At 40.9% G+C, this 14,439-nt stretch overlaps 1 protein-coding gene across 1 annotated transcript in view; it reads left to right on the top strand.

Moving 5' to 3' along the window:
• TXNDC8 (thioredoxin domain containing 8) overlaps positions 1-13,868 on the top strand; it is a 40,564-nt gene extending 26,696 nt beyond the window's left edge. The window contains exon 5 of the mRNA XM_040242320.1: positions 13,769-13,868. Within this exon, the coding sequence (XP_040098254.1) occupies positions 13,769-13,831 (63 nt within the window). The 3' untranslated portion in view covers positions 13,832-13,868. The remainder of the gene's footprint in view (positions 1-13,768) is intronic.
• Positions 13,869-14,439: the final 571 nt, after the last annotated feature.

Here is a 14,439-nt window from a genome sequence, read left to right as displayed (position 1 = left end):
CAATCAATGTAATTCACCACATTAACAAATTGAAAAATAAAAGCCATATGATTATCTCAATAGATGCAGAGAAGGCCTTTGACAAAATTCAACATCCATTTATGATAAAAACTCTCCAGAAAGCAAGAATAGAAGGAACATACCTCAACATAATAAAAGCTATATATGACAAACCCACAGCAAACATTATCCTCAATGGTGAAAAATTGAAAGCATTTCCCCTAAAGTCAGGAACAAGACAAGGGTGCCCACGTTCACCACTACTATTCAACATAGTTCTAGAAGTTTTGGCCACAGCAATCAGAGCAGAAAAAGAAATAAAAGGAATCCAAATTGGAAAAGAAGAAGTAAAACTCTCACTGTTTGCAGATGACATGATCCTCTACATAGAAAACCCTAAAGACTCCACCAGAAAATTACTAGAGCTAACCAATGAATATAGTAAAGTTGCAGGATATAAAATCAACACACAGAAATCCCTTGCATTCCTATACACTAATAATGAGAAAGTAGAAAAAGAAATTAGGGAAATAATTCCATTTACCATTGCAATGAACAGAATAAAATACTTAGGAATATATCTACCTAAAGAAACTAAAGATCTATATATAGAAAACTATAAAACACTGGTGAAAGAAATCAAAGAGGACATTAATAGATGGAGAAATATACCATGTTCATGGATCAGAAGAATCAATATAGTGAAAAATGAGTATACTACCCAAAGTAATCTATAGATTCAATGCAATCCCTATCAAGCTACCAGTGGTATTTTTGACAGAGCTAGAACAAATAATTTCACAATTTGTATGGAAATACAAAAAAACCTCGAATAGCCAAAGCAATCTTGAGAAAGAAGAATGGAACTGGAGGAATCAACCTGCCTGACTTCAGGCTCTACTACAAAGCCATAGTCATCAAGACAGTATGGTACTGGCACAAAGACAGAAATATAGATCAGTGGAACAAACTAGAAAGCCCAGAGATAAATCCACACACCTATGGACACCTTATCTTTGACAAAGGAGGCAAGAATATACAATGGAGTAAAGACAATCTCTTTAACAAGTGGTGCTGGGAAAACTGGTCAACCACTTGTAAAAGAATGAAACTAGATCACTTTCTAACACCATACACAAAAATAAACTCAAAATGGATTAAAGATCTAAATGTAAGACCAGAAGCTATAAAACTCCTAAAGGAGAACATAGGCAAAACACTCTCCGATATAAATCACAGCAGGATCCTCTTATGATCCACCCCCCAGAATTCTGGAAATAAAAGCAAAAATAAACAAATGGGATCTAATTAAAATTAAAAGCTTCTGCACAACAAAGGAAAATATAAGCAAGGTGAAAAGACAGCCTTCTGAATGGGAGAAAATAATAGCAAATGAAGCAACTGACAAACAACTAATCTCAAAAATATACAAGCAACTATGCAGCTCAATTCCAGAAAAATAAACAACCCAATCAAAAAATGGGCCAAAGAACTAAATAGACATTTCTCCAAAGAAGACATATGGATGGCTAACAAACACATGAAAAGATGCTCAACATCACTCATTATTAGAGAAATGCAAATCAAAACCACAATGAGGTACCACTTCACACCAGTCAGAATGTCTGCAATCCAAAAGTTTGTAAGCAATAAATGCTGGAGAGGGTGTGGAGAAAGGGAACCCTCCTACACTGTTGGTGGGAATGCAAAGTAGTACAGCCACTATGGAGAACAGTGTGGAGATTCCTTAAAAAATTGCAAATAGAACTGCCTTATGACCCAGCAATCCCACTGCTGGGCATACACACAGAGGAAACCAGAATTGAAAGAGACACATGTACCCCAATGTTCATTGCAGCACTGTTTATAATAGCCAGGACATGGAAACAACCTAGATGTCCATCAGCAGATGAATGGATAAGAAAGCTGTGGTACATATACACAATGGAGTATTACTCAGCCTTTAAAAAGAATACATTTGAATCGGTTCTAATGAGATGGATGAAACTGGAGCCGATTATACATAGTGAAGTAAGCCAGAAAGAAAAACACCAATACAGTATACTAACACATATATATGGAATTTAGAAAGATGGCAATGATGACCCTGTATGCAAGACAGCAAAAGAGACACAGATGTGTAGAGTAGATTTTTGGACTCAGAGGGAGAGGGAGAGGGTGGGATGATTTGGGAGAATGGCATTGAAACATGTATACTATCGTGTAAGAAACGAATCGCCAGTCTGTGTCCGATGCAGGATACAGGATGCTTGGGGCTGGTGCACGGGGATGACCCAGAGAGATATTATGGGGAGGGAGGTGGGAGGGGGGTTCATGTTTCGGAACGCATGTACACCCGTGGTGGATTCATGTCAATGTATGGCAAAACCAATACAGTATTGTAAAGTAAAATAAAGTAAAAATTAAAAATTAAAAAAAAAACCTTATGATAATTCCTCATAGGACTGAGAGTCAGGGGAATGTTTGCCTCCCTTGAAAATATGATCAGCTTCCTCTCATTAGACCAGAAAACTTAGGGAATCTCTTGGGTTTCTCTCTTTTCATTGCTGCCAAAAATCTCAGGATTACCTCTTCTACTCAAATACAATAGTCTCCCTTACCTTCAGTTTCCTGGCGTTTCCTAACTGCCAACTCCACCCTGGATCATCCTTTAATGGCTTTGTTATATATTTTTTAATACTTTTATTTATTTTTGGCCGTGCTGGGTCTTTGCTGCTGTGCAGGTTTCTTTCTCTAGTTGCAGCAAGCGGGGGCCGCTCTCTAATTGCTGTGTGTGGGCTTCTTGTTGCAGTGGCTTCTCTGGTTGTGGAGCATAGACTCTAGGGCAGGCAGCCTTCAATAGCTGAGGCATGTGGGCTCAGTAGTTGCAGCTCCCAGGCTCCAGAGCACAGGCTTGATAGTTTTGGAACATGGGCTTAGTCACTTTGCTGCATATAGTATCTTTCCAGATCAGAGATCGAACCGGTCTCTCCTGCATTGGCAGAGGGATTATTTACCACTGAGCCACCAGGAAAGCCCCTGGTTTTATTATTTTAGCCCCTTGAATCTTGCTCATTTGAAATATTCACAAAGCGCATTGACTATACACAAAATAAAACTTTAAAAATCTAAATCAAATGAAGCTACATAACTATGACCTAGGGTTATGGTAGATAATGAGCCTTCCCTGCTGCTGAAAGTTTTCATGCAGAGGTTGGGTGAACATCTGGCTGGGATGCACTGTAAACAACAGCTACAATTATTTCACAGTTTTAGGCCAAAGGCCAGCCAAAGCAAGGTAATAAATACAGTGGGATGGTTCTTTCCTGCTCTGCCCCTGAGTGTTTTCATCTAGGCCATCATAGCATGTTCCAGTAAGATTCACTGTAGTTAAAAAAAGAAAGATAGCATGGAAACATATACACTACAGTGTAAAATAGATAGCCAGAGGGAATTTGCTGTATGACTCAGGGAGCTCAAACTGGGGCTCTGTAACAGCCTAGAGGGATGGGGTAGGAGGTGGGAGGGAGGTTCAAAAAGAAGGGGACTAGGTGTACCTATGACTGATTCATGGTGATGGGTGGCAGAAACCAACACAATATTGTAAAACAATTATCCTTCAATTAAAAATAAATAATTTTTTAAAACTAAAAAGAAAAAGTAAAAAGGCATTCCTCTGGTGTCTTTCAGATGGGACACCCAAAACCTTGGCTGATTTTTATGACCAGAATATTACACTATATTCTGTTAAGAGTAGTTCATAAACTTGGTTTATAGACCCTCTTAAAATCCAATGGAGACTATAAACTCTTTCCAGAAGAATATATGTATGCACCTAAATCGAAATGTACATATATTGCTAGGCTATTCAGTGAACCTCTGAAGCTGATCACTAGATCCCCTGTGTTCATAACATTGGTTCCAGACAAACTGGTAGAAGTCTGTGGAGTAGAGAGAAGGAAGAGCAACAGATTTGCTAGGTCTTAGTCAGCTGCTTAAATATGGGCCAACTCTCAAAAATTGGTTCCATCTTTTCATCTTTTGGGCTTCCCTGATAACTCAGTTGGTAAAGAATCTGCCCATAATGTGGGAGACCCTGGTTTGATTCCTGGGTTGGGAAGAACCCCTGGAGAAGAGATAGGCTACCTGTTCCAGTGCTCTTGGTCTTCCCTTCTGACTCAGCTGGTAAAGAATCCACCTGCAATGCGGGAGACCCGGGTTCGATCCCTGGGTTGGGAATATCCCCTGGAGAAGGGAAAGGCTACCCACTCCAGTATTCTGGCCTGGAGAATTCACTGGACTATACAGTCCATGGGGTCACAAAGAGTCGGACACGACTGAGCGACTTCCACTTTTACTTTTTCATCTTTTGATATGAGAGTAAGATTTTTCCCCAAAGCACTTAGGAAAGATGAGAGCGAGGGGATGTAAGTACATAGATGCTAATAAACGAGTTATTCACAAATGAATAATTCAGAAGAACAGAGCTCTCATTTTTAAGTGAGAGGAAGCTCTTGCCCTTATAAGTGTGAATTGTGGGCTCCAGCTGAGGACACAGACATCATTTCCAGCAAGCGCCCTCCTTGAAGGAGGCACAGAGATGAAAAGAATTCCAAATGAGCAGCACCTTTGGGTGCTGGAAAGAGGATAGGATTGGGAGCAGTAGTCACATACTCAGCATCTTCAAGGGCCAGGCAGGAAGTGAGGAGAATGGTGGTCCCTGGAGAATCACCCTCCCAAATGGTCTTTGTTCATATTCATAAAAAACAGCATTTGACCCACCACTCCAAAAAACTGTCTGTGGCTGACTTGCCATCTCTGGAGTCAAATGATTGTAAGTTAAATTCCAGGTCTGCTTCTTATTAGTGAGGATCTTGGGAATGTACCTTAACCACCTTTAGGCTCAGTTTCATTCTTCATAGTGACAACATCATGTGTCTTTGAACCTTGATCATGAAAATCTGTGACAATGTAAATAAAGTGCCTCACTCTAGACTTGGTATATACTATGAAATGTTGCTATTATTCGAGCCCCAGGCCCTAGCTGTGTACCTATCTCCCTGAAAATTTATAGGTGAATAGAAATATAGAAATAAAGGTTATTGGAGAAGGAAATGGCAACCCACTCCAGTGTTCTTGCCTGGAGAATCCCAGGGACGGGGGAGCCTGGTGGGCTGCCGTCTATGGGATCACACAGAGTCGGACACGACTGAAGTGACTTAGCAGCAGCAGCAGCAGGAGACCTCTAAAGCTCTTTGAGTAACTACAGTATGCATTTAAGCTAAGTCATCTTAGCATTCTGGAGTTACCTACCCAGTGGTTTCAATCTTAATAGATTGTGGCTTTCCAGGTGGCCAGAGTGGTGAAGAACCCACCTGCCAATGTAAGAGACATGAAAGAGGCAAGTTAGATCCCTGCATCAGGAAGATCCCCTGGAGGAGAGCATGGCACTCCACTCCAGTATTCTTGCTTGGAAAGTCCCATGGACAGAGGAACCTGGTGGGCTCCTGTCCATAGGGTTGCAAAGAGTTGGACACGACTGAAGCAACTTAGCCAGACAGTTACAGAGGCATTCTGCGTGAGGGAAAAAGAAAAGAGCTTTTATATGGTCTTCGGGGCTCTGAGAGGTATCAATCCCTCGAAGGGGTTACATAAAAGCCCCATGGGCATCTAATGTGTTGGCAGAGATTAATTGACTGGAGGAGGCAAGAACTAAGTGAACATGAACGGAAAGTCAGAGAAGTACAGCAACTATTTACCCCCATTTAGCAACCTTGCTAAAGATTGCTAAAGATACAGCTCTCAGCTTTAGCAACTTAAAGGCAGTAATTACTTGCGTATGTCTTTTCTCCAGGGCAGGGTTTTGGGTGAGGCAAGATACTGCCCTTGTTGGGTGGAAACGTGTCTTCATTTGAATTTTTAATGTTTTGTTTATCATGGTTTTTTTTGCATTAAATTTTAATACTTTTTTTTAAGTATTTTTTAAAAAGTACTAAGATATTATTTATCTTCATTACTAAATTTTTTTGGCACCCCTTAAATTTTCCACCATAGTCCCAGCCCTGTTCTTCTCTGATTTTTAAATTGTTGAAATTATAGGAGTGTTTCATTCAGTGATTCACAAAAGGATTAACAAGACTCAATAGCATGTTATATTCATAGCTAAGATTTATTACAGCAATAAACATAGAGTTAAAACAACAGGGGGAAAAAAGATAGGCATTGTTGGAGTCTAGAAAGGTCCAGCACAAATTTTTGATGTTCTTCCTTGTCCAGAGCTACTTAGCAGTACCTAAGTTTCTAAGTACCCTTGGACAAGCACTCCCTAGCTCAAGGATATATGTGGAATGTCTCTGCCTAGGAATGCCTTTTTGAGTCTCTGGGTCTGAGTTCTTTTATATGGGGATTGGTCACATACACATACCTTGCTAAGCAACCATTGCTTCACAACCAGCCATAATAATGGAAACTCAACAGTAAAACTAGGTGCACATCATTATTATTGATGTTTATGCAAAGCAGCTTAATAAGCCAGCAATGGCATAGTCCATTGCTCCAGAGATATATACAACAAAATCATCCATCGCTAACCCAAGGAACACTTGGAGGACCACAGTCCCCAGGACTTAGTGAAGTCACGGTTCTCTTGGAGACACACCAGGAAGAAGCAACCAGACCTGTTATGTTAACCTTTTCTCTCACATGGATTCATGTGGAAAATTGAAGTGTCACCTTTATTAAAAGTAGCAGTACTGCTAAATTGTGGTAATTGAAGAGCATGGCTTGGATCCATGTCAAAAGAATTTCCACTAGACTCTTGGAACCTAGACTTTGAGATGACCCATCTATGGGAGAATCTGGGACTGCAGAGGACACACTTACCCACCCAGATGGAAGAGATACTACTGTTTTTGTAACGGTGGAAAAAAAAGTGTTAGTCATTCAGTTGTGACTGACTCTTTGAGACCCGGTGGACTGTAGCCTGCCAGGCTTCCCTGTCCATGGAATTCTCCAGCCAAGAATACTGGCATGGATAGCCATTCCATCCTCCAAAGGAATCTTCCCGACCCTGATTGAACCTGGGTATCTTGCCTTGCAGGCAGATTCTTTCCCATCTGAGCCAAAGGAAAGCTGCTTTTTGTAACTATTTAGCCCCCAAAGGGAGGGTGATAGCTTTCCAGAGCTATCTTTAAAAGGCAGATATTAGGCTTACTTCCAATATGATTTCCAGAAGGAGACAGACCTGTCCCTTGAGCAGACACTCCTAAAAGGAAGAGGACAGGCATGAGCACATTCCTTTGTCTAGGCTCAGCTGATAAGCTTATCTTTGAACGTAGGGAGAAGAAAGTGAAGGGATATAGCAAACAGGTATATTTTCCCAATACTGGACAGTTAAGCAGATTGCTTAATGGAAACATAAAAATAACAGTATATGCCATTGAAAGGAATGGCTCCATAACTGTTTTTATCTCTGAGAACAAAATTCCCTCCCACTCTTCCAGTAATGGGCAGGATAACATTTTCTCTGGTCAGAGTCCAAAATCACTTGTCATACTCTCAATGAAGCTTGATATAAATTCCTACAACACCAGATTCCTGCCTCTTTTTTCCCCTCCAACAGAAAGCCACCTTGTCCTGAGTGACTGACTTTCAGGCAGCTTCAGTTGATGGCATAGTTATTCACAGTTGGCAAACTATGGCCCCAGAGACAAGTCTGACCCTCAGTTTTACTGGGACACAGCCATGCCCATTTGTTTAAATATTATCTACAATAGCTGTTTTTGTTGCAGGAAGGGGGACCCCTTCCAGGGCCTGAGAGTGGCCTCTTGTCTAACACTCGGAAATGAATTGTCTGAGGAGATGCACGTGTTGAAAAGCAAAAGATGTGATTGGGAAGGGGCGCCTGAGCAGAGAGCAGGAAGGTAAGGGAACCCAGGAGAACTGCTCTTTCACGTGACTCGCAGTCTCAGGCTTTATGGTAATGGAGTTAGTTTCCGGGTTGTCCCTGGCCGATCATTATGACTCAGACTTCTTCCTGGTGGCACGCGTATCTCTCAGCCAAGATGGAGTCCAGTGAGAAGGATTCTGGGAGGTTGGTAGGACATATGAACTGGCATCTCCTCTCTCCTTTAGACTTTTCCCAAATTCTTCTGGTTGATGTAGCTTGTTCCTTACCAGGACCTCCTGTCATAAGATAACTCACCCAGGTGGTTACTATCATGCCTAGCCAGCTTCTGTAGTTTTAGTTAGTGGATCTCCTAATAACTTGAGTAGACTTTTCTTTAGAATAAGGAAGTTTATTGCTGCATTATCATTATAAAAAGTATACTGTATTTTTAATATTATATAACTTTATAGATTTATAGAGAAAAAATTTAGATTTATGTAAAAGTTGCAGATAGTACAGAGAGTTGATTCAACTAGTTTCAACAGAGACCATATGGCCTATAAAACCTAAGATGGGTATTACCAGGTCCCTTACCAAAAAAGTATTTATGCCACCAGTGCACTGAGAAACAGGTGCATAGGCAGTTTCTAACTCTACTACAGGAAAATGAAAGTGAATTAGTATGTTATCGAAATCTCACTACTGGAACAAGTTGAGAAAAGGGCCAGTACAGATTAAGGAAAGATTAGCTAACAGATTGCTTTATATGCTTTTTTCTTAAAATCAGGTGCAAGTAAATTCAAGTTGTTTGAAACAGACTGTTTCAAAGAGGCCATGTCTTCTTGGTTAGATTTTGCTCAGCTCCAAAAACCTTAATTTACCTGCTTGCATTTGCAGAGTCTGTCCTGGGTGTTGTGATAGTGAAAGAGGAAGTGTGCAAATACTTGCAATATGATGCAGATGGTTCTGAGGAAAGAATGAGTGTGACTGGGGTCAGAGAGTCAGAGAAGAAAGCCAAGATAGGAACCAACTGTAATTAACCCTATCCGCCTCTCAACAGAAGGTTGAGGTACTTTTAAACGTTCCCTTGTTGGGATATACCCTTTTCATCTTTTTAATCACATATAATGTCTTAGAAGAAAAAGAGTATCATACTATTTCAATTATAAACTTGTATTGTTCATACAAGTATTTCCACAGCCCCTCCCCCAAGAAGTATCTTGTGTGGGTTCGTTTGGTTGGGTTTTTTGGTTTATGTTAGTTGTTGCTGTTGCTTTGAGAATTTTATTGTTGCTGTTATTTCTAACTGCAGATGTCTGAAAATTGTTGAACTTTCACACAAGTGGTCCAAATGTAACTTCAGTATTCACTCAGTTGTGTATCAACTGACCAAAGTATTTTATACTTATTCTATAAGGACATCACTAGCCAGATTCCTTGATGTATATTCTTAGAAGTTACTGTCTCACCAGCACCCTTGCTTTTTCCCAGTGGCAGGAATAAACTCTTCATAGGTGATTGCATGTCTCTGGCATAAAAAACTACCTCTGGTTGCACCTGGGTGATGGGTAAATGGGGGAGTGGTGTTCATGTTATTATTCTCTATTTTTGTGTATGTTAGAAAATGTCCATAATGGAAGTTTGGGTTTTCTATTTATTTATTTGGCTCTGCTGGGTCTTAGTTGTGGCATGCAGGATCTTTAGTTGTGGCAAGCAAACTTTTAGTTGTGATATATAGAATCTACTTCCCTGACCAGGGATGGAACCTTGCCCCTCTGCATTGGGAGCATAGAGTCTTAGCTACAGGACCACCAGGAAACCCTGGCATTTTTCTTTGCACTGATTGTTGGACATAGTTGGTGGTTCTCTCATGCATGAACAACCACCATATATTCCACTGGTCTTTGCAAACTGGAGCTTGAAATTTTCATTAGCAATCATTACTAGGGTGGCAGCTGTACAAGAAAAATGAAGACGTTGAGCAGAGCAAGGTTAACACTACTTCTTAATGCTTTAGAGTGGAGCATGCTTTGAGAGGTACAATTAAACATTCAGGTTAAAATGAAAAAATATTTGGGGCAGAAATTAGATATTAATGGCCTTGCCAATATATCCCTTCAAAAGAAAGCTACTTGTGAAATGAGCCCTTATCAGTAAACTTCTCATTTGTTACCTACATTTATTAAACTCCTGTAGGCAAAGACCTGTGCTAGACAGGGAGACACAAAGATAATGTTTGCCTTTGTCAAACTGGACAAAGAAAGAATAAGATAGATAACACCTAATCCCCAAAACTTAGCACTGAGTCTTGGACCCGGCCCTCAATGACCAGAAATCAACTTAACTCAATTCACTTCAGAGTTAATACCATTCTAATAGAGCACCTACTCTGGGTAAGGTTCTGAGCTAGATACTAAAACTGTGGAGGAAAAATATAGTCCCCAGCCTTGGTCTAGTGGAGAAGATGGGTAATAAAATCAACTCTTGGATTCTGGAATTGCACTGGCTACTATGAGATGACAGAAAAAGACTTCAGGGAAGTCTTCATGAGTTAAACCTTAAAGGATTATTAAGTTTAGCAAGTGATTAAAAATGAGCAGAAGCAGAGAGTTATAAAGTATCTCTGGTATGAGGTCAGGAATTATTTGGTAATCAAATACCAAGAGTATTTAACTATCACTAGAATGTGAGCTCTGTGGTGGGATTTTGTCTTGTTTTGTTCATTGTATGTCTGGATCATGTAGGCGCTCATTAAGTATTTATTAAATGAACAAACAAATCCAGCTATAAATTGTTGCTTGAGTCCAGAGTTTATGGTAGAGAGCGACAGTGGAGGTGGAAAAGATAAAATCAAGGAATCCCTGTAAGAAGCTTAAATTTTATGATGATGGAAAAACACTCAAGAATTTCACAAAGAAAAATAGCATGGCAGGATTTGTGGTTTTGAGCTTTGCGGGGGAGAAGTCTCAGGGGCATAAGACTGGAGAAGGAAACAAAGTGTAAGCTGTTGCTAAAATCCAGGGGAAAGTTGATTGGGTAAAAACCATGAAATTCAGACACAAATTCAATGTCACCTAAAGCCACCAAATGGTTAGCAGGAAGAGGACTGGCAGTACCAAGCGCTGTCAAGCATGTGGGACAAGCAGAACACTTATCCCCTACTGGTGGAGTTTACACTGATGCAATCTCTTTGAAAAGCTGTTGGGTAACTCCTACAAAAGCTGAACGCAGTAATCCCCCTTTCAGGTAAACTACAGAACCCAACAAAAGTGGGTGTTCATACGCCCCCAAAGATGTCTGCACAAAGGATGTTCCTAGCAGCACTCTTCGTCATAGCCCAAATGGATAAACTGTGTTACAGTCATGCAATAGAATATTAAAAAAAAAAAAAAAAGCTGAAAATGAATGTATGGCCATTACACAGATAAATCTCAGAAACATCATGTTGAATAAGAAGCCAGGCGCAGAAGAATACACACAACATACTATAGAATTCCATTTATAAACGTTCAAAGACAGACTAAGCCCATTTGTGGTGAAAAATCTGGAATAGACTTTGGCTTTGGGCACAGGGTAATGACTGGGAGCGAGGAGCTAAGCTATATCTACACCTTGATCTGGACATGGTTATACGAGTGGGCTCTCTTTTGTAATAACTCACCAAGCTGTATGCTGCCATTTGTGCAATGTTCTGAATATATATGAATATTTTAAGTGGCCTCAGTTTCCTGGCTCAGGTACCTGGGTGGGTGATGGTGGCCCTGTATTAGATTCAATGTATCTAGAAGAAAGAGGAGTCAAACTCCACGGTTGCCAAGGCTCTTAGTGCGTTTGTGGCTTCTGGCTGCCCAAGTCACAGCATGGCCATACCACAATCCCTATGGTCATGGAAATCACCCTTCCCTGGAAATCTCCCTTCGAAGTGAGCCCTCCTGTTTCTAATACCCCTACAGATTGTGCCACCCCTCTGTTCAGGGAACTCTCATCCAAGAAGAGAAGCCCATTTTTAGGGGCCCCCAAACTCTTTGGCTCCATGCTGCTTTTTGTTGGGGGGGGGGCAGAGATACTAAGATAAGGAGTCAGAATCAGACCCACTAGAATCATTGCCATGAGAATGATAAAACAGCATCTTCTAGACCACTGGGGGTGGGGGGGACTGTCTAGAATTACATGGCAGTGGTCACGGGGAACAGACACACCTTGGGAACTTCTCATCCCTTCTTTGCCAGTGCCTTTCTTCTGCTCAGCTATTACGTGTGCCTTCACTGGAGTCAAGCCACTCCTGAAGCAGAGGAGTAGAGGATAGAGACTCAGGAGGAACCTTGGACAGAAGCCACAAGGAAGGATAAGTGGGAGCCACTGGAAACGTAGTTAAAAACAGGGGCAAAGACAGACTGAGACTGGAGTGCACCCACGCCTCTCCCACCCTGCTTTCCCCCCCAGCATCGGTTAGAGACCAGGGACAAAGTTCCTTTCTGGCCAGATTGAGCTGTCTAGGAAGTCCTAATATCCTCAAGTGACAAGAGTGAAAAAAGCATGCCCAAGCTCCCAGCTCCCAGCCCCCAGCTTCATGGAGCATGCCAAGCAGGCAAAGGCTTGCTTCCTTTGCCTCATCTTGATCAGGAGTTTCCTGGCAATGGGTTCAGTACTTTGGTCAGTTGGCTAAGATTACCATCCTTTTTCTACCCCTGGCCAAGCCTGGTCATTCAGATGACCAAGTCCGACCTCTGTTCCCACCAAGACTTCTTGGCTTGGTACCTCCCCTAGCCTGAGAGGGGCATGAGACTCTCATCATGCCCTAGAGGCTCCATCCAGCTGCCACTGACTCTTAAGAAAGAGCCTTTTGCAGATCCTTCCTGGCACCTTCCTCCCCTGGTGGCCAAGGCCAAGAGAACTAGTTATAGAGGAGATGGCTACAAACCAGACAACCCAGATAAAACATGAAATTCTGCACCCACACTTAGGTAACCCTATTCTCGAGAATCAAAAGAGCAATTTGCTGTTATAGAAGTGGATCCCTGAGCGAGCCGGTAAGTGAAATGGGATCAAGACAGAGGCACAAGAGTGGGGTTGACTTTCAAGAAATAGAATGAACCATGATGCCCACAGGCGCCATGCTGCTACCTGGGGAAGCAGAATCATTAGATGTGGGCGTAGTTTCTTCCCTGTTGCACACTGAGCACTGAAAGTAGTTCTAGACTTTTCTAACCCCTACCCTCGAAGTCCTAACACCATTTCTGGCTGCTGAAACCTCCCTCACTAGAAACTCAAGTCTTCACCAAATCTCAGCTTCAGTTTACCCACACTCTTCCTTTTCTCCAACCCACCTCAAACAATTGGTACAAAACTGATCATGAAGAGTAAGGGTCTTTAACTTCCATATTTCATCAAATATAAGATGTTCATTGATAGATGCACCATCCTAATTCAGAAATGTGAAAAATTGAAAAGAAAATGTGCTTCTTAGAATCATTATTATTACCTGAACTAAAGTCAGGGCATGGGAAATCACAAGCCATTTGATTTTAGGGGATCATGTATATGAATTAGCAAGCCCTCAAGATCAGTGTATAAATGCCCTGAGAAGTTTTGAAGATTGAGTTTCCTCATTTTGAACATTATATATTTTAGATCTTAGTTTAGAGGAATATCGTGGAAAATTACATAAATCTGTTAAAATATTAGCATAAGCAATTTTGAAAAGGTGTCAAATAAAACATCAGGAATTTAGTGTGTTAATGTGTATTTCTATCTAAAGTATCTTGCAGACAATGGAAATGAGTAGTGGATAAATTTATAAACAGGAACAAAATTCCACAAAGCTTCATCTTTGCCATATTTGAACCAATAAATATTTCACCTTTGTGTATTTGTGAACAGATTTTTGAACTTTGTGGAGCTGATGCTAAAAAACTGGAAGATAAGATTCGAGAATTCATGTAAGCTGATCTCCAAGACAAAATACACTTGCAATGTTTTAAAAGGCCACAGTGAATGTGTTGTGTTTTTATTTCCAGCAAACATTGTGGTGTTCTATTGATCTCTCTCCTGATGCTTTACAGGTTGAATTCCATATCGCAATCTCACTGCAAAAACTGTCAAAACTCTTGTGCTGTCAGAGATAGTGTCATTTCCATTCTTTTAGCCTTGCACAGCTGAGTAATACCAGCTCAGTAACAAGGTTTTCCAGAGATGGCAGAAGATGAGATCTATCATAGCAATCAAGAAACATATAGAAGTCTTATTGGCTTGGTGCACTCCAAATATATAGCAGACTCTTCCCAATTGAGCCATTGTTTGTGGTACAAAATTCTTCTCCAGTGCATCACCTTGTATTGGAACCATGTCATTGGATAAAAGAAAGCGTGGTGTATACAGCTATGGTTACATGGATAAATACTATGTGCTAGGCAATATGCCAAGCCTGTAGCTGAGATTTGGCCTCTGTACACCAATACCCAATGGAACCTTAGAGACAGTTTTGGGTGAAGTAGGAAAAAAAAAAAACTGCTTTATTGCTTTACCAGGCAAAGGAGGCCATGCCCTCAAAA

The sequence above is a fragment of the Oryx dammah genome, unplaced genomic scaffold, assembly GCF_014754425.2.
Source record: "Oryx dammah isolate SB20612 unplaced genomic scaffold, SCBI_Odam_1.1 HiC_scaffold_1, whole genome shotgun sequence".
Lineage (NCBI taxonomy): Eukaryota > Metazoa > Chordata > Mammalia > Artiodactyla > Bovidae > Oryx > Oryx dammah.
The sequence above is the reverse complement of the archived record's forward strand: the minus strand, read 5'-3'. Positions and strand labels throughout refer to the sequence as shown.